The 20648-nt window shown below is 42.4% G+C and overlaps 1 protein-coding gene across 4 annotated transcripts in view; it reads right to left on the minus strand.

Moving 5' to 3' along the window:
• The window catches only part of SLC1A2 (solute carrier family 1 member 2), a 104200-nt gene that overhangs the window by 30037 nt on the left and 53515 nt on the right, over nt 1–20648 (minus strand). For all 4 annotated transcript variants that reach the window (XR_008234395.1, XM_052781875.1, XM_052781872.1 and 1 more), the window contains exons 2-5: nt 9377–9516; nt 7479–7631; nt 6584–6834; nt 1984–2152 (exon numbers count right to left, since the gene is read on the minus strand). Coding sequence is in view for 3 of the 4 variants with exons in the window: in XM_052781872.1 (XP_052637832.1) it covers nt 1984–2152; nt 6584–6834; nt 7479–7631; nt 9377–9516 (713 nt within the window). In the remaining variant the exon portion in view is untranslated. The remainder of the gene's footprint in view (nt 1–1983; nt 2153–6583; nt 6835–7478; nt 7632–9376; nt 9517–20648) is intronic.

The raw sequence follows: 20648 nt of genomic DNA on the forward strand, positions 1-20648 counted from the left end.
ATTCAAGAGAAGGGAATTTCAGCTACCAGTACTCTGGGAAAAGACAGGCTGTCCCATATCCTCACACTGTGTTTAGCAGCCAGACTTTTTTCTTTTTTTTTAATCCAATCTCCTGGACATAAAGTCATTCTTTAGCACTAAGCTATCTTTGTTGAGTCACTTGAATAGGGAAGTGAAGCGTATGTTTGTGTGCTGCAGAGCATAGAGAAATGATGAAAAGCTTTTCAGTCAAAGACCAGGTAACTTCCTGGAATTCAGACTCTGCATCAGAAAACGTTAGTAGGTGGTTTTGTTCATTAATTCCAAACGAGCTGCTACATTAGTCATACGAGTCAAGTTGGTTCATATTTGCAGGAATTTGCCTGACTTACAGTTTACGTAAACTGGATGGCAATTCCCCAACTTTTTCACTTCTTCATTCAAAACCAAAGCACACCAAACCAAACCAAAAAACTTTGCAACATTTGAGAGTCATTGGTCAAAATATTACAGCAAGTCCCCCACCTAAACTGTGTATTTCCTTTCTGTAGGAATTGTATTCAGCCTTCTAGCTCTTTTCTTATCCATGACAGAGCCTGCACAAAACAAGTCCGGCACTAAATATAATGCATGTCTCACATTAGAAATACTGTTCCATTTTAATACATAAGCAGAGCTCCAGGAAAGAAAAAAGCAGGTGAGGGTAACAGCACCAGCAATGAGCTGCTGCCTCACGCAGGGTACAAAATGCCAATTTGCAGCTTTGAAAGAAAGCGTCTCCTCTGCCCACAGATGTTGAAGGGAAGGAGGAGCTGTGGAGGCAGGCAGAATACAGTGGCTCCTGGCTCTTGTAGAGCAGGCTGCTTCGCAGAGAAACAAATCATCTCTGATCAGCTTACTGATGCTATCTCCTCTATGTCTAAGCAAAGCAGCCGCTGCCAACCAACTAACCAACACCCGGAGAAGCTCTGCAGGCACAGCAGCCACTGTGTCAGCAGGAGCAGCTCATCAGCTGTAAGGAGTCTGTAAGGGGCCATTTGCTCCTAAAAAGTGATGGCCTAGTGGTGAGACAAAGCAGTGGTTTAGGTACTGCCACATATTGTCCCACTCTGAGGATGAGCTGCCCATGTATCTTCAAGTATAGGCATGCCAATGAGGCTACAAATTGAGGGCTAATTTGTGACTGACTTCACCCACAAGATGAAGGAGGAGTACTCCTCTCTGGGCTGACTAAACAGTGAGTCCAGGCAACGAGGAGAAAAAAGAAGTGGTGTGGTGGCTCTTTGTTCCCCCACGCCCCCACTCCAGTCCAAACAGGTCCTTCAGGAAGGGGTGGGAGACAGGCAAAGCCTTCGTACCACCCCCACTCGCTGTCTTGTCCAGACAAGATGGCACAATGGCAGTTGTTCATAATTTGCAGCTGGTAAAGGTCAGCAGCCAAGATGAAAGGAGGAGGGAGCTGTGACTCAGAGATGTGTCAGGCCTCTCTGGGATTTTTCTGGGGTGGTGCAGTTCACACCCCACCTCTCACTTCAGGCTCTGCCTCAAGCCAAATTCTAGTTCAGTGTGCCCAAGACACCTACGGGAAACAACTGAGCTCAAATTCCTCAGGGGGTGGGTAAAGCACTGGCTCTTGAAGCTCTCCCCCATACTGTTTTGCCAAGATGCGTTAGTATTAGTCTAGGTAGCCTACTTCTAGGATGAAAGGATATTTTGGGTACCTCCTACGTGCCTCCCCACTGTACTCCAATTAATACCTGCAAAGCTGCCAATCCAGAATAATTCACTTGATTGTTTCTGTGATACAGTCATATTTCTAGTAAGACCATTAGATTTTCATCTCAGCGACCAATGGGCAACCAGTAGGTGATAACATTTGATGATTATTTGGGGAGACTAAACTTGCATGGAAGAGCAGATCAGACAACACTGGCTACCCAGTCACAGCCAAAAGCTGTGTCATACATATGATGTACATATTTGAGAGGCAAAAAGTTTTCCTACCCAGGACATTCATGCCATCCTTAAATTCAAGTCCCTTCTTAATGACCAGCTGGGCTTCTGGTGGTGCTTCAGGTACTGTCTCATTCATCATCGCAAAAGCAGAGTCGGTGACATTAGGTGGTTCTTCAATGGGTGGTGGTACCAGCACCTTCTTGGTGACAGTTTGGATCTGAAGGCAATAAAAAGGGAGGACGAGAATGGAAAGAGACTGAATGGAAGCCATATGGGAGATCAGGAAATAACAATAAAGAGAGTCTTCACTTGACGTTCCAGGGAACTGTATTTTGAAAGGATTAGACATGCATCCCACAACCTCTTAACCCCTCTTCCAAAAATAAATTTGTTTTTCAATAGTTCCAAGTGTCACAAAGTCCTGGGAGTCTTCCTCATGACTCTAGTGTGAAAAGTATGGCAAATACTTGTTCCTTACCACTACAATGTAGCACTTTACAGATAGTTAGCCCCTTTGTCCAGATGGTTCACAAATGGTGCTTCACAGATTGTATTTTACATGTTGATACCATTTATTTAGCGCCAAAAGACAGGCACCTCTAAGATCAGTCACAACAGCAACTCTGCAGTAAGGCTTGTTATTCAGGATGTTCTGCCCAGCTCAAGTTATCATAGTTTGATGGGTAACTTGAATCAAAAACTTAGGACATTTCTAACACTTGACTTGGTGATTGCGAGAGCTCAAAATGGAATACACACAGTCCCTTGAGCTCCCCAATTAAAATATTGTGAGTGACAGATAACAGAAAAATTACCAGAGCTGCCAGATACCTATAAAAGCAAATCTGACCACCTCAAAAAAGAAGACATCAGCATCTGAATGGATCTGGACCCCTCCTGGCACTTGAAAAGCATGGTCAAGGGAAAGCTAGGAAGGAATGGTAGGGGGAGAAATGGGCTTGAGTTTACAGCTAGGAAAAAAGGGAGGAGGGAGTGGAAAAAGAGATCTGTGACTTGCTGCTTTTAGAAGGGATGTTTTCCTCCCACTTCACACCTGGAGCCTTTCCTGCCTCTTCATGGCTCTGGGACAGGCAAGATGGTTAGGAAGCTATGACCAGTTTGCCATGGTTTCCCATTAGCTTCCTACTTTCCTTGATCCTAGAAACATGTTCGAGCATGGCATCAGAAACGGTGCATTAGCCTTTCAAAGAACATTTGCACCTCCTTCCTGTTGAGATGGTCATTGTAGTACTATGGATGATGACCCAGATTCGATCCATATATTTTAACACCTTATGGTTTTAAAATACCTTACATCTGTCCTTTCAAAACCTGCTGTCCAAATCTAGAGAGGGGGATGTAGACAGAAAACCTACATAGCTTTCTCTGAGAAACTCTTCAGTTGTCCTGAAACAACCCAACATTCCTGCACATTTACATTTTTTTCAGAGTTAAATTTTATCTGAGGGATGTTGTCAACACAATATTTTTTGTGAGGCATCCAGAGTGTAAGAACAGAGTCACAGAAATTAAACTTAAAACATTAGACTCTACACAGTCACAAATTCCACTACAGTCACTTAAGTCAAAGGTCCTCAGCCACTATTTGCACAAGGCCACAGTCACTAAAAATGCTGAGCCTAACATCAAGTTTAGATTCTGACAACAACATCTGAGGCCAGAAAATCATTTAAATGTCACAGTCATATTTATAGATGATAGTCTCATTCTCTTTCATGGCACATAAGATCTTAAGTCTCTGCTGGAATAGTAGTTTTCATTATAAATTAAGACTTCCTTGTGGACTGTACAAAAATTCAAGAGATACTGAAATCCCATGATGGTTCAGAGTTCAGTTTGCAAATTAACTGTCTCAAAATTGCAAGTTAATCTCTTCATTGCTTTCTGCCAGGTCAAAAGGGAAGGCATGTAAAACTCCCCCACAGACCATGGCTACACAGTACCACTGTGGTGCACCCTTCAAAGTCATTCTTTGCAGGATTTCTGCAAAAAATTGCTTCCTCCTAAGGCAACCTGGAGACACTGAATGCTCATGGAGAGAGTCTGTATAAAAGTAGGAAGAGAAAATACATGCTGACACCATCAAAAGCAGTTAATTTTCCTCCGAAATAGAGAGACACGTGATGCCTAACTCCTTACTGAGTCGTTAAGGGCTAAGAGAAGGCACAAGTTCCATCTGGAAAGGAGCGTGACTTACTTTGCAAATGAAAGGTGGCTTTGCGACAGAGGTTTCACTGGCAATTAGTTTGGAATCTGATAAAATTAAACATTGGAAAGCCAAAAAGCTCAGTAGCTTTTTTGACTAAGTTTAAAAAACCATCAGTGGAATTGGTGATCCACAACTAGTGAAGTGACCTGAACATTGATACTACACACACTGAAAAAGCAATATTAAGGTTCCAGGAAAACTATCTGACACGGATAGCTTAATTCTTCTTTCTCCCACTTTTCATCCCTTTCTCAAGATATTTGACCACTTTCAACTCACCAGAAATTTAATTCTCCTCTCTTCCACACTTCAAACGAGAGAAAGGAAGAAAAAACCATAAGCACCCTGCTCTCCCCTCACTCAATTTTGCAAAAATACATTTCACATTACATGTGATGTTTAGCCACCCACAGTTTGACCACATGACCGACATTCCCATGATAATTTGGAAATATTGAGAACGTTCTCTCTTTAAACCCCCAAGGACTATGTGTTTTTATGTGGAAGTCCATGGAAGAAGTGAAGCAATCCAAGCCATTTTGGCAGCTTAGGTTGCCCTCCATTCTTCCACCCCCAATGGCCTCTTCTCCCTTACCCCTCTTCTCTTCACTTTATTCTTAGGCCATAACCACAGCTTTGGCTATCATGCCATTTCACATAGGAACACTTAAGAAAAAACAACAACAAACCCTGTTCCATCTAAAAAAAAAAAAAGTCTGCATTATTGCCAAACAATTTAGTTGTAGGAAAAAGCAGCTTACATACAAGGAATATGCTTACGCAGAAATTAGGAAGCACGCATTTTTCATTTATTTTACCCCTCGAAGTGAAGCTGTTTTGATTAAGCATTGGCGAAAAGCTTTTTTTTAATATCTTTATCAATGATTTGGGCGAGGGGATCGAGTGCACCCTCAGTGAGTTTGCAGACGACACCAAGTTGGGAGGCAGGGTCGATCTGCTCGAGGGCAGGGAGGCTCTACAAAGAGATCTGGACAGGCTGGATCGATGGGCTGAGGCCAATTGTGTGAGATTCAACACAGCCAAGTGCCGGGTCCTGCACTTCGGTCACAACAACCCCATGCAGCGCTACAGGCTTGGGGAAGAGTGGCTGGAAAGCTGCCCGGCAGAGAAAGACCTGGGGGTGCTGGTTGACATCCAGCTGAATATGAGCCAGCAGTGTGCCCAGGTGGCCAAGAAGGCCAACGGCATCCTGGCCTGTATGAGAAACAGTGTGGCCAGCAGAGGCAGGGAGGTGATCGTCCCTCTGTACTGGGCACTGGTGAGGCCGCACCTCGAGCGCTGTGTTGAGTTTTGGGCCCCTCACTGCAGGAAAGACATGGAGGGGCTGGAGCGTGTCCAGAGAAGGGCAACCAAGCTGGTGAGGGGCCTGGAGCACAAGTCTTATGAGGAGCGCCTGAGGGATCTGGGGTTGTTCAGTCTGGAGAAGAGGAGGCTGAGGGGAGACCTTATCGCTCTCTACAACTACCTGAAAGGGGGTTGTAGTGAGGTGGGTGCTGGTCTCTTCTGTCAGGTGTCTGGAGGTAGGACGAGAGGAAATGGCCTCAAGTTGTGCCAGGGGAGATCAAGGTTAGATATTAGGAAAAATTTCTTTACTGAGAGGGTTGTCAGACATTGGAACAGGCTGACCAGGGAAGTGGTTGAGTCACCATCCCCGGAGGTATTCAAAAAGCACGTAGATGAGGTACTCCATAACATGGTTTAGTGGGCATGGATGATGGTTGGACTCGATGATCTTGAAGGTCTTTTCCAACCTAAATGATTCTATGATTCTATGATTCTAAAATCATCTACCTACAGAGCAAGCAACACATGGTGCAAGCATTCTTCTTTCCCAGCATGCTTCAAACCTGGCCTGATGGAGCCACCTGTAAGTGGGTCAGCCACTTGACCGTATTACCCCCACCTAGTCTGGACTCTAATACAGCAATAGAAGTCACGGGAGGTTAGGTCTGAGGTACATTTCCACTGGCAACCAGCTGGAATGAAGACCATCCATATATTACAAACAGGGCACTGCAAAAACATCAGCTCTGTAACTAACAACTAAGATCAAATTCAACCTGGATAAAAGATCCCATAATTCAGCAGCTGTTCAGCCCCAAGCCAGCATTCATGACTGTATATATCGTATAAAAAGTAAGGAAAAAAATTAATTTTACTTAACAACAAACTAAAAATAATCTTCTTTTAAAAAATCTATACATTTAAATAATAACTGCAACATAAGACAAAGCAGCTATAAATAATGTTCTTTCATTTACCTGCTCAAGACTTAAGACCTGTATTTCTCATTGCATCATCGTTTCTGTCATTCACCTAAACAATGACATTAACTCTACAGACATGCCTGGCGAGTAAAAGATGTAAAAAATATTACCAAGAAGTAGAAGGATTTACCTGCTGAAAGCACGCTTGGACTAGATTTTCAGGGAAGAGGTTTCGAATCAGATCCAAGAAAGCATCCAGACTAGATACTTCATCATTCTTCTTCCCTTGACCAAGCTGTTTCTTGAGTTTCGGATTCCCTGGATGGATGGCTAAAACCAAAATCACGCCCAGCACAGCAGCAATAATAGTGGTGGACATGTAGTAGACCATGGCTCTTGTACCCAATCGGCCACTTGCTTTAGCATCTAAACCAGACAGTCCTGCAGGTGTTTTATTTTAAGAAACAAACAAATATATTGAGACTCAATATCCACTTCAATAATCATCAAATAAAAACCTTTATAAATGGCAAATTTTAATGACTGCCTACAGGTGCCTACTTTTGTCCTTGTGAAATTCTCACCGCTAGATAGATCAGTGAAGCTTCTCCCTCCACTTCTTATGTGAACAATGTCTGCTGCTACTAATTTGAAAAGAACCATTTAAGATTCTATCTAATTGCAGAGGAGGCATTGAAAAATAGAGAAGATATCATACCATCTTTTGCCCTTGATTGCTGCAAACTGGTCATGGTCTGGCTGACACCACAGCTTTAAGAAGGCTAGGCTTGCTAGTGTCATGCCATCTTATTTGCAAGGACCAATCCAGGAATTAGGTGAAACAGCATATTAAGAAATTTCTGATGTTCAAGAAGGTAGTATGTGTGCATGTGTTTGAAAATACGTTCACTGGAGCATCTATGTATTAAAGCCAATGAAGTTAATCAGAAATTAACTCCGAAATACATGCTGCAACTGCAATATCCCTGGCAGGATCACACTATTATTCTTCCTCCATCATAAAAAGCAAACCAGGTGATATCTGGAGCAAGCATCTTAAAGTATTTATGGCTAATAGATCTTACCTGTGATTAAACTGGAGATAATTAAAGGGAGGATCAGCATTTTTAGCATCCTCATAAGTATATCTCCTGGGAAGGCTATTAACATGATGATGTCAGGGTCAATAGGTGTCGCTAGACGAAGAAGACCCCCACACAGTGCACCCAGGATCACACCTGGAAGAAGAATAAAAGAGAGCAGGTAGGTAACATAACTATACCTGAATGCACATTGATTACCTAGAAGAAAAAACGGTTACACAAGGCAGCTGATTTTTGGTACAGAGACAGATTTTGGAAGGCTTAGCCTTCTGATTAATACGAGGCTGTAACATGCTTACCATGTATCTCATGATTAGAGAGAAGTGGTCCTGATGTAGAATTTTCTGCCAGTTGAGCTTGCACCTAATGTACTATTCTGCTTCTGCAAATACAAATTTGCTGCAAACCACAATGTTACTGAGGTTTAGTAATACTGTGTAGGCCTTGCAATACACTGAGGGATACTCAAATATAATTCATACCATCGTTCTACAGCTGGCAAAATTGAGGCACCAAGAGGTGAAGTGATTTATATAAGGCCATACAGAACTGACAGAAGAGCAGGGTTAGGACCTAGCTCTTCGGGAGTATGACATCTAGCTCTCAACATAAGAATGGTAACACTTGAAGACAAGGTCAGCATGAGTAGCTATTTTACAGCATAAGAAAAACCCTGCAGGAAAGCTAGAATAGCCTTGTGAGTAAAACAGATTCAAGTCTCATTTGGGGGGGTTTGGAAGGGAGTGCCCGATCTGGAATACTGCATATATCATTGAAGAAAACCTGATTCTTAGTACTCATTTATTACTCCTTCCCTTTGATGGTCTGCATCCTTCTCTTCTCTTTGTGCTAATGTTCTCAAATCACAAACAATCCCTTCATCACTTACTTTGATTTGTACAGTGATAACACCTAACCACCCCCTCAGGACTGAGGGTGTTAAAGCATAGTCTAGAGAAAAAAAGGCCACGTTTACTTTCAAACGTGGTCTTTGTGAATGGATATTTTATGTTTACATCCAGGCTGCCTTTGTCTTCCTGACCCCACCCCAAGTCCCAAGTGTAACAAAACTTGACAGGAAAGCCTGAGTTGTGATTTGCAGCAACTATGACTCTTTGAAGTATCTGTTTGATAAAATGGAAAATATACATGTATTTAAAACTTGTTCTGGAACTGCATCAGGCACCTTCTAAAGATGATGCAAAGCAAATACTGCCTGAACACTTCTGCAGTATGGGTTTTGAAGGCTGAAAAATATGGATGTGAAATTTGCAGCTCAAGACCAGCTGCAGCTGGTCTTTCAAAAAATAACAGAGTATGTCTATGAATTTGCTGCGTTTGGCTGTTAGGCTTTCAGTGAAAAAGAAACAGGCAAAGAGCCAGTGAACCACAATAAAATGTCAAACTGTTCCATATTTGGAAGCTGCTAAAGCCAGAGGCAATATTCGGGATGAGATCATGGAGTGCTGGCTTACAGCTACAGAGAGGGGGACAAACCTTAAAAGTAGCGGAGCATGAACTGAGAGATAAAAGATGAAGGAATGGAAATTTTGGAGAGTTTTTGTCTTCTTTCAAAAGACTGAGAGAGAAAATGTGTAGTGCATTTAGTTCTACTGAATGACATCGATCTGACTGGCCTTGGGACTTAGATGGCACTCCATTCAAAACCAGATACACAATGTATCTCAGTGGTGCGGATTTGCTCTGTGTTTTGTCAGTAATACCCTACACACCAGAAGTAACGCAACTATGCCTATGGGCATCCCACTTACTCTGTAGCTGTTCAGCTGGAACAGCTGATGGCCACAGACAGGGTCTGTGGTACCACACGAATAAATGCAGATACACACAGAATGTCCAGACCAGCAGATGCAGCTTACCTAATACAGTGAGAGTCAGGAGCAGATTCCTGTGGAGCGACTGGCAGAACTGCACACATATGTTCCTGGATCTGTGCTCCACTGGACTTAAATGACTTTCATGCATCCGCACTTCTACTTGCTTAGGCATATTGTTGGCACTAGAATAAAAAATGAAAATCAAGTAAAAGTTATAGCAAAAGATGCCAAAAGTGAGAGGAAAGTCTGGATTACTTCCATCATATATAACTGGGGAATCTGATGCCTATTCCATCACTTCCCACATTTCACAAACGCTGTACGTTGACTGCTCTGAAGAAGTCTCTGAAACGGCAATGGTTTGTCCTTCTAAAGGTGTAGCCTTTAAGGTATTTTTTGCAGTTCTCTCTCAAACGGTGGAGAGGTAAACAGAATTAATTCACTGGACACATCATCCCAACTGTTTCGTGGACTAACTATTGGTCTTGAGCTAGAAAATTCAGTTTCCCCAAAGATCATAGCTGTCTACTTAAGTAGGAGAGATGGCTGAAGAACAAAGTTTCTATTAGCAGGAAAATGCAGATTTTAATACTTTATTTAATTACGATTCAGGAAAAGAGTTTAAAAATGAGGATTTATTTGCAAAATAAAGCATTCCAGAATATTTTGCTTAATCTTCCCAAAACGTTTCATTTCAACATTAACATTTTATTGTAATATAATCAGAATGCTGAGGTCAAAAGAATCTTTTTCAACTCGGTTCTAATGAGACTTGAACAACTGCCACTGAAAATTAGTCAGAAAACTATGCGTTCCCCAAGAAAACCTTTGGTTTCATTGAATTGGCAGTGTTTAGAGGAAAAAGTTTTTTTACTAACTCTGGTTTATATTTCAGTAAGTGATATGCACATGAGTGCAGAACTTCGAAAGCCATGCCTCTAACTTTCTCAACGACTAAGAAATCATTAGCAACAGGCTCCATTTTTATATACAAAATATTAAAATGTACTTGAAAAAAATACTAAAAATACTACTACAAATAAAACATACAGTTTCCCTAAAAGTTAAGGCTGTCTACTTAAATATGAGAAATGGGTAAAGAACAAGTTTTTTATTATCAAGAAAATATATATTTTGAGATCTGCTCTTATGCCAGCTTAGGACAAGATTTTAGAAAAAGGAAACCAAATCTTCTACAACAGCAGACCGAGGTCTAGAGACCTAAAACAGGTCTGCAAAGATCTATGAAGTTTCAATGTTCTCAGTACTAAACCATTTCTAGGGAACCAAACATTTTTTTTTGTTATATATAGCATAGCTTGTTGTCTTCATAAAGTTTCTCAACAGAGTTACAATTAGACCTGTAATAAGAATTCAGTCGTTTCGATACAAATAGTTCCATGATTTTCCCTTTCAATGAAATGGCATTTCTTTCCAATACATTTGGTTGTTAAAAAAGTAACACCAGCAGAAAATGCACTAGAGGATACTCTTTTTTGTAAGGGGGAAAAAACCCTCCAAGTGTTGTAATTTTAATTTTGTGCCTTTTTAAATATTTTACAATGGTGGTTGCAACGAAATGTACTCTAATGGTGGAACAGCAAACAAGAATATCAGTGCACATTCTGACAGCTTAAATGTGAGGCATGCCTACTTCCTGAAGACTTATGAATGCAAGTATCAGAGATACATAAGGATTAGCTGGAGGATAATGTGCATAGCAGTTATTTGGGGAATTATGAGAAAGATGAGACAGTGTCTGCAGTCTTCGTGCACGTGGGCCACAAAGCCATGAAATCACTGGTGGAAGTGTGCCACAAAATCAAGGAACTTGGGATCCAAACTTTGCAACTGGGGACTACATCTAGTTTCACTTGCACTCTGAACATGAATGTACAACTTGTTCAGACCTGTTATTCACTACAGGTTGATTATATATTCCTCTGAAACTTTGATATACTGACAGCTGAAAGTAATTCAAAAGAAAGCCTTAGAGGCTCTTCCATTAGCAGTTTAGTAGGCATAACTGGAATGGATCAGTAAACAGAAGCACTTGATGATGTTGTGTCTTTCTAGGATTTTGCTTTGGGCTAGGTTTAGTCTGGTTTCCTGGACCTTTTCCCACCTGACACCATGCCTATAGCTTCATACCGTCCAAAGGAAAGCCACCTCACAAATATCTGCTTCCTCAGCTGTGGGCCTTTTCTCTAATTCACAGACAACGGAAGCCTATCATTCCTCTGACACCACTGCTGAAGTCCTCCCATGCAGAAGCAGGCCTCCGGTCCTGCTCTTGTATTCAAGCCTTATTTCTGTTCCCATCCATTTCTACGTGACAGCATGGTGTTTGCTGGCCAGATCCCCCTTCCACTCCAAGTCTGGTCAGCATACAAACAAGGTTCATGAAGGGAGGGGATGGTGCACCTACTCCCACGGCTGCAGCGACTACATCAGGATTATACCCTAAGTGAACCGAAGCCAGCCCTGCTTGAGGTGGTCAAACAACACAGAGCTTTTACATGATAGCAACCATCTTCTTCAAAAGTTCAGCCATGTAAAGTGTAGATATCCAAATACCCTCTGAGAAGAGAAGGAAATGAGGACACAAAGCTCTTTAAGGATCTTCCTAAACTTCCAGGAACTTAATACTGTATTGTGTGCTTCTCTCAAGTGCAAAATATGGGTTTTACACTCTCCGGCTCTTCAAGATGGTAAGTGAACCTTCAGCACGGACTGAAATTCTGATCGGTATGGGTTTTTTAAAGAAAAAGACCCAATACTAAAATATGCTAACCATTGTCGTGGAAGGTGGCAAAGCTGAGCTACACGAGCACGTGGAGCACACCCGAACGAGATGTTAACAGGACATGACAATAATGGGAAAAGATTGTGAGGCTATAATAGTACAGGAAGGCATATATATTATAGAGACTGTTAATATGTTTTGGAGGGCTTTAAGGGTTTAGTTGCTTAAAACTAGTCGTTCATGATAAAGCAGAACTCCTAGCTTGCTTAATGCTTTTGCTTCACATTGACCTATTCTCCGACTGGAGGAGGAGTGAGATTTGGAAAGCCCCAGAGCCAGTTGAAGCCACGAAAAGAGACATAGTAACCACTAGCCTAAAAAACAGGAAAGAGAAAGAACCCACCTGGAGAGGAGAAAAAGGACCCAAGGAGAAAGCAGACCACCCCAGACCTCCAAATTACTACTGGACCAGACAATGGCGCGAGGGATGGGAACTTAGATTGTAAGGGCGTAATTTCCCAGGGATTTTAGTGTTTGGAGTCCCCCTCTGGAGGCACCCAGCTCGAGCTGTCTAGATTTGCACACCACAGATGATAGAACAAATTACGCTTTTTATTTTGAAGGCCTTGATGAGAGATTCTGCTGTGGGGAACGCAGGGTCGAGCCTGAGGGTGAGCGTGTGTGTGTGAGGAGTGGGAAAGGGCACCGGTCGGCTCGCCGGAGTCGCCTGCTGGGAAGGGACTCCGGTCCGAGCCGGGAAAGTCTCGGGTGGTCTGTGTGGGACTCCTTGATCGGTGTGTGAATGCTTGGGCAGCGGCTTCTGCCTTAATAGTTTGGCGACCCAGATGGTACCCTAGGTTGCCCGCAGAACCTCTCGGATCCAAACCTCCGACTGCCGGCACAGGGTGAGTTCACCCGAGGATTTTGGACACAGGAGGCACCGAATCGTTAGAGTGGTGAGCATTAAATCCCCTAAATTCAATATAGGGAAAAGGACAGAATTCAGGGGGTTCAAGTCCCGCCCAGAAATATTTTAAGGGGGGTTCAAGTAAAGCACTGAATCCAGCAACTCTTAATACCTCTGCCAGATGACATAGAGGAACACCATCAGTGTGAGCAAGCAATCCATGTTGTAAATAAACCTCCAATAGACTTAACAGATGAACCAATATCAAACCCTGATCTAATTCTATTTGTGGACGGCTCATCCTGTTATCAAGGTGGTCGAAGGCATACCAGATACGCCACAGTCAACCAAAAATGGGTAAGAGAAGCGGAACCACTCTCGGCAAGAACAACTGCACAAGGAGCAGAATTAGTGGCACTAATGCGTGCAGCACACCTAGGGAAAAGAAAGCAAGTTAACGTTTATACCGATTCACGATATGCCTTTGGAGTGTGCCGTGCTACTGGAATGCTGTGCAAAGAACAAGGCTTCCTAACATCATTGGGAAGAAGAGTGGCAAATGGGAAGGAAATACAAGACCTGATGGAAGCACTCCAACTACCTAGAGAAATTGCCATAATGCATTGCCCTGCTCATTCTAAAGAAAAAACAGAGATCAGCCAGGGTAATGAAGTAGCCGATGTTGCCACAAAAGCTGCTGCATTACAGCCCTGGAAGGCATGTATGGCTGCAATACCCACACAGAACCAGAATAAATGGCCAGATCTTACCGATCCAAAAGCAGTGTATGAAAAAAGACTGCTTAAAGGAAGAGAGATGGGAAAAATGGGAAGCTAAACAAGAAGAAAGTGGGATTTGGACAACTTGGGGAAAACTGATCTTACCAAAGAAATAAAACAACACAGTGGCCAGGTGATTCCATGACAAAACCCACAAATGAGCAGAGGCCATAGCAGAACAAATATGAAAAGAATGGTGGGCTCCAGGACTTTATGGAGCAGCGAAAAGAGTTGTTAGCAGCTGCCCAACATGTCTAAAATTCTCAGACACTCGGCCTCATAAAGAGCCTGGAGGGCAGCCTTGGGCATATTTCCCCTTCCAAAGACTTCAGATAGATTATGCTGACATGCCCCCAGCAAATGGATATAAACACATTTTAGTTATAGTGGACCAATTATCTGGATGGGTAAAAGCATTCCCGACACAGAGGGCAGATGTGAGGGGACTAGTAAAAGCTTTATTGAAAGAAATAATACCAAGGTATGGAGTCCCAAAATCAATAGAGGCAGATGGGGCAGCCACTTTACAGCAAATTTAACAGGCCAATTATATAGAACCTTAGGCACAGAGAGAAACTTAAATACCCCCTACCATCCACAATGCTCAGGGCAGGTGGAAAGAATGAACAGAACATTAAAAGACAGGATAGCAAAAACCTGTAAATGTACAGGCCTGAAATGGCCTGATGCATTGAATTTGGTGCTATGGGACATTAGAAACACCCCACGGCGGCATACAGGGCTGACTCCTGTGGAGATACTATTTGGGAGACATTTAGCCATACCAGGGACTTATATCCCAGCAAAGGCCAGCCTGTTGGAGGAAGATGAACAATTAACACAATATGTGATAAGTATGCAGCAGCTTCTCCCTTAACACCGTGCAGAGATGTTACAAAAAGTGCTGACAGATGAATATCATCACATGAAAAATGGTACCACAAAGGATAATAATTAAGCATTTGCACTGTTAGCACTGCTCTTAGCAATGAGATTTTTATTACCAGACCAGAGACAAAGTACTGTTCCAGGCTTTTGAGTATGTTGCAGGGGGGAGAGGAGGGAAAACAATAATGAAATAAAAACCTTCTGTGAAGCATAAGAGAAGTTTCTTGTGTAGCACATGACAAAATCAGTATTTTGCATCAGAAATTTTCTATCCAATTACTAGAAGAGGAAAATCTGTTTGACCTCTGAATCATGGAAATGAGCTTTTGTCTTATGGACTGAGTCATCCTCCTTGTGCTGCTTTTGTGCCTCTATTTGCATCTTGTAAACAATATTTAGCTCCAGAAGAATGCAGAACTTTTTGCACCCGAAACCTGCAGTCACATAATGACATAACTGCAAGAAGTTCCTATTGAAGTCAATGGAAGATACACAGATGTAAGTTAGGGCAGAATCTGGGCCCTTACGGACCGGATCCCCCTGGTTCTGTCCTACTCCTCTGCTGTCTGTCACTGTACATCAGTGCACGCTCACAAGCACGGCTTTCTCCATACCATGAAGGCCACAGTGCCACATTAAAGCATGCAGTGATGGGGCTTAAATACATATAAGGCTTTCCTGTGCTTCACGTTTTCTTGCTGAAGGAAAAAACTAATGTATGACAGAGTGGAGCCTGACTGCACCCCAACTCCTGGGCAGTGCTGGGACTCAAACGCAAAGCCAGAAGCGTACCAACAACATGAGCCCCTCCTACGCAACTGAACACCACTAATATAATCTCTATGTTAATAATACCGCTGTATATAGGTAAGTATCGTAAAACAGTGCAGACTGCATTTTAGCAGCTGTGATCTTTCAAACATGCAAATGATTACCTTGGTTAAATAAATCATTGTTCCACTGCGCTGAGCTTCTATGGCTATTCAAACAAATGAAGCATTCTGAATGCTCGTCTGAAATCCATCAGACCAAAACCTCTTTTAGCCTAACTTCACTGAAGCCAGAACAAAATATAAATTAATTCTGCTCATTATTTTCATATGTCATAGTGACAAGCAGCCAAACAGCTAAGCTCCAAAATAGGCCCACAGAGAACCATAAGAACTCAGACCTTCAAAGATAATATTTTCTGCCAACTATAGGCACTTGAAAACATTGACAGGACTTATAAAAAAAAAAGAACCAAATATTGGAAAATGTGTAGTCACATGAAAGAGCACATCACATGAAACAGCACATACCAAGAGCTAGACATATGTGGTGGCTTTTGAATGATTATGATCTTCTGCCTAGCCCAGTGTCACCTTTCCTCCTCCCTTTTGAGGCAGCGCTTATCCCTAGAAAAGGAGAGGAACTCCTTTGAGCCCAGGAGATTCGATTTTTATTCACATTACAAGAGTACAGAGTGTCTCAAAGTGAACACAATCTGTATTGTCACTGACTTCAAATAAGCTCTACTCTGCAAAGGCAGTTTAGTGGGCATGGTTGATGGTTGGACTCGATGATCTTGAAGGTCTTTTCCAACCTAAATGATTCCATGATTCTATGATATATAAGTGCATTAATAGAAATAAGTACCAGAATTAAACTGCAATTTTACTGCCTTTTAAGCAAAGAAACAATCTCTTGCCTGAATAATCAAGAAGTTAGCTATTTGCTCTTTCTACTGTCCCTCATTCCCACAGTATGCACAAGGTGCAAGAAAAAATCTGTCCATAAGCATTTGATTTTAGATTATGTACATATTTACAGTTAGTTCTGCATGTAAGATATACAGTGCTATATGAGAGAATCCATTTATCTGCAATTTTTAAGCTGTAGTCTGTTTCTCTTGCTGGTTGCTATGTATAATGGTGTCAAAATGCAGGAAAACAATTCATTAAAATACAGACGTCCCTGGAATTTTTTGTTCCTATTTCCTCCAAGCATTTTTCTTGGGTTTTATTCTATCTCCCACTTGGAAAGTCTGCTGTTCTATTTCTTTTCCGCTGCTTCTTTCTTTCTCATATTCCCACTGAAGTTTCTGGGCCTAAAAGGCTGGAAAAAAATGCTCTTTTCCTTGGTTACCAAATACAACTCCTTTCCTCGCAAAAGTTAAGGGTTAACAATTTACACAATGCTTGAGTGACAATGCCCTTTTATTTTCAGTCAGTTATGGGGAAAGAACTCTGCATCTCCCAAGTACTTACCCAGCTTGACATAAACCTAGAGACCAGAGAGAAAATCTAATCTTTCATCTAAATAAAAAATGTAGGCTAGTAAAAACAGATGCTGTGGACAGGGTAAATTAGCAAAGACTGTGTTTAATCTGTATAAGGTGTTTCAGCTGTGTCAATTAATTAAGCAGGTAATTCTCAGTATAAAAATCTGCTTTGGTTAGCACTGCCTGGAGATTGATTTGGTCTTGGGTTTTGGGGGTGGTGAGTTGTTTAGAGGAGGGTTCTTGTTAGCATAGCAAATGGCTATTTTACAGTAGGATAACAGAATGAGGATAATATTTTTGGGACCTGGCAAAATAGCTCTTAGAGGTTTATTAAAAGTTATTTAGTAGAGACTCAGGGTTTCAGCAAAATATTTAGGAAGGATTTAGGGCAATAGCATTTTCTTCCTGGAATACCATGAATAAAGCACCAGTTTGTTTTGTAGCAATTGCTTCAATCTAGGTAGGAAGAGTTATTCTTGAGAAAACAACCTTGGACAGACTGGCTTAAGTTTCAGTTCATGGTATAAGAACATCTCTCAAGCTAGATGTTTGCTGTCAAACCGAACACCACTCTTCTGAAGCAATGAGTAAACAGCAGGCGTACATGTCAGTCCTTGTTCAGTTGTTCCTAGGAGGACTAGCCTTCTTGAGAAGAAAAAAAGAGGGTGGTAGAAAGTTGAACTAGCATTCTTGACCTCAGAATAAAAAGTGAACAAGCTGCAACTGTCTTCTGGCCAACCACCCAATACTCAGAGAAGTGGTTCAAATGTAGTCACAGCTGAAAAGTCATGGCAAAAATGGTATGGTTTGGTGCATAGTAATCCTGGTGAATCCTCACTGGCAGAGCCTATCCTAGTAATCAGTGGAATTGCATGAGAGTAAATGAGAGTTTGATCTGCCCTGAGGGATATTTGTGAGCAGAGAGGTTTGGATCAGGATTGTATCTCTTCCCCTTTCCCTGGAGAGACAGTGTAACACGAACGATTCAGGATCACATGCTGTGTTCACGACAGGGAGAGAGAGTATGGACCTGCTCCACTCCACACAATCAGCTTATTCCTATCCCATATGTAGGAAAGGGTTTGCTCTGGTTGCTAGATAAAAGATGAGTGACTACAAAAACTTATGGAACATCACCAGGACAAGAGGGATTTCACTAACTGGATGTGAAGAGTCCAGACTGTCTGCCACAAGTCTTGTAAAATTAGGGCTTAAGCATCAGTTTACCAAGAAACTTACAGTTTGAATTGAAATAGAGTTGTCTGCTGCTTAAATTAATTATATCAAGACAACAGCTGCTGAGCTTCTTTTAGGAGACAGTCTGGGACTACATTCTTCTACTGTGCCATGACATGTGCTATAGCGTGGGGGTTTATTTTCTTAGATTAGATATATTTTTCAAACCACAGTGGAGCTGGTAAAGCTCATCATATACAGCCACAATATGACAGGCCATGCAGGGGAAACAGCTAAAATACTTTTATTGTGCAAAGTATACATTAACTTTGGCATCACTCCTGCTATGTGATGTCCAGTTGTTAAACGTTGTATTTTACATCAATAAAATATTCTGGTCATAAAAACAAAACAAAACAAAAAAGCAAAAACAATCACATGAAACTGCTACAAACAAGAGTAACATAAGCTTTAGTCTGCATTAATAAGGGGTTTATTTTAAGCCTCTTGCTGCCACTAAGCCCTTCTATTGAATTTTAACTGCAGTATGTAGGTTTTTTCTTGTTACTTGTAAGACATTAATGAATTCTGAGTGGAGATTTAGTCATTTACCATGGAGCCTGATTTGGCTGAGGGACCGGTATTACAAGCAACACCCTAAAGCATGACTTGCCTTTTTGCAGTGGGAGAAGAACATTTCTCCCTGGATCATTTTACAACCATGTTGTTATCCTCTGAGTGAGCATTTAGTATACATTCTGTGAGTTTAACATAATCATATGAGTGAGTTTAATCATAATCATATCAAGACAACCAGGCGATCAGGCCCACTTGGCATGGGTTTATGATTGGATATTAGGAAAAATTTCTTTACTGAGAGGGTTGTTGGACATTGGAATAGGCTGCCCAGGGAAGTGGTTGAGTCACCATCCCTGGACGTCTTCAAAAAGCACGTAGACGAGGTACTCCAGAACATGGTTTAGTGGGGATGGATGATGGTTGGACTCGATGATCTTGAAGGTCTTTTCCAACCTAAATGATCCTATGATTCTATGAAAGGCAGGTCCTGCTTGACTAACCTGATCTCCTTCTATGACCAGGTAACCCCCTCAGTGGATGAGGGAAAGGCTGCACTTTAGTAAAGCCTTTGACACCGTTTCCCACAGCACTCTCCTAGAGAAACTGGCTGCTCATGGCTTGGATGGGTGTACTCTTTGCTAGGTAAAAAACTGGCTGGATGGCTGGGCCCAAAGAGTGATGGTGAATGGAGTTAAATCCAGTTGGTGGCCGGTCACAAGTGGTGTTCCCCAGGGCTCGGTATTGGGGCCAGTTCTGTTTAATGTCTTTATCAATGATTTGGATGAGGGGATCGAGCGCACCCTCAGTGAGTTTGCAGACGACACCAAGTTGGGAGGGAGTGTTGATCTGCTCGAGGGCAGGAAGGCTCTACAGAGGGATCTGGACAGGCTGGATCGATGGGCTGAGGCCAATTGTATGAGGTTCAACACAGCCAAGTGCCGGGTCCTGCACTTGGGTCACAACAACCCCATGCAGCGCTACAGGCTTGGGGAAGAGTGGCTGGAAAGCTGCCTGGTGGAAAAGGACCTGGGGGTGTTGGTCGACAGCCGGCTGAATATGAGCCGGCAGTGTGCCCAGGTGGCCAAGAAGGCCAACGGCATCCTGGCCTGTATCAGAAACGGTGTGGCCAGCAGGAACAGGGAGGTGGTTGTTCCCCTGTACTGGGCACTGGTGAGGCCGCACCTTGAGTCCTGTGTTCAGTTTTGGGCCCCTCACTGCAGGAAAGACATGGAGGTGCTGGAGCGTGTCCAGAGAAGGGCAACCAAGTTGGTGAAGGGTCCAGAGCACAAGTGTTATGAGGAGCAGCTGAGGGAACTGGAGTTGTTTAGTCTGGAGAAGAGGAGGCTGAGGGGAGACCTTATCGCTCTCTACAACTACCTGAAAGGGGGTTGTAGTGAGGTGGGTGCTGGTCTCTTCTGTCAGGTGGCTGGAGGTAGGACGAGAGGAAATGGCCTCAAGTTGCACCAGGGGAGGTTTAGACTGGATATTAGGAAGAATTTCTTCACCAAAAGGGTTGTCAAACATTGGAACAGGCTGCCCAGGGAAGTGGTGGAGTCACCATCCCTGGAGGTATTTAAAAGACGTGTACATGTGGCACTTGGGGACACGGTTTAGTGGTCTTGGCAGTGTTAGGTTTATGGTTGGACTCAATGATCTTAAGGGTCTTTTCCAACCTAAATGATTCTATGATGCTATGATTCTATATTTAAATAGCTGACCAGTGGCATTCTTACTGAATCTGCAGGGAGGAGTGGTCTGCATGAACGCACTCCTGTCTCCGAATTAGTTAGCAGTTACATGTAACTCTTTCTTTTGTTTTTCTAAAAATATTGTTCATGAGGTCATTTAGGAAAACAACTCTTCATGATCTACATGAGTTTGCAATCTTTGAACTTAGGCTCCATTTGTTTGCATTTTTAAAGCCCTATTAGAATTGACAGAAGGTTTCTGCTCACTCAATGCTTCCTTTAACAGTT

Source organism: Harpia harpyja, chromosome 3 (genome assembly GCF_026419915.1).
Source record: "Harpia harpyja isolate bHarHar1 chromosome 3, bHarHar1 primary haplotype, whole genome shotgun sequence".
Classification (NCBI taxonomy): domain Eukaryota; kingdom Metazoa; phylum Chordata; class Aves; order Accipitriformes; family Accipitridae; genus Harpia; species Harpia harpyja.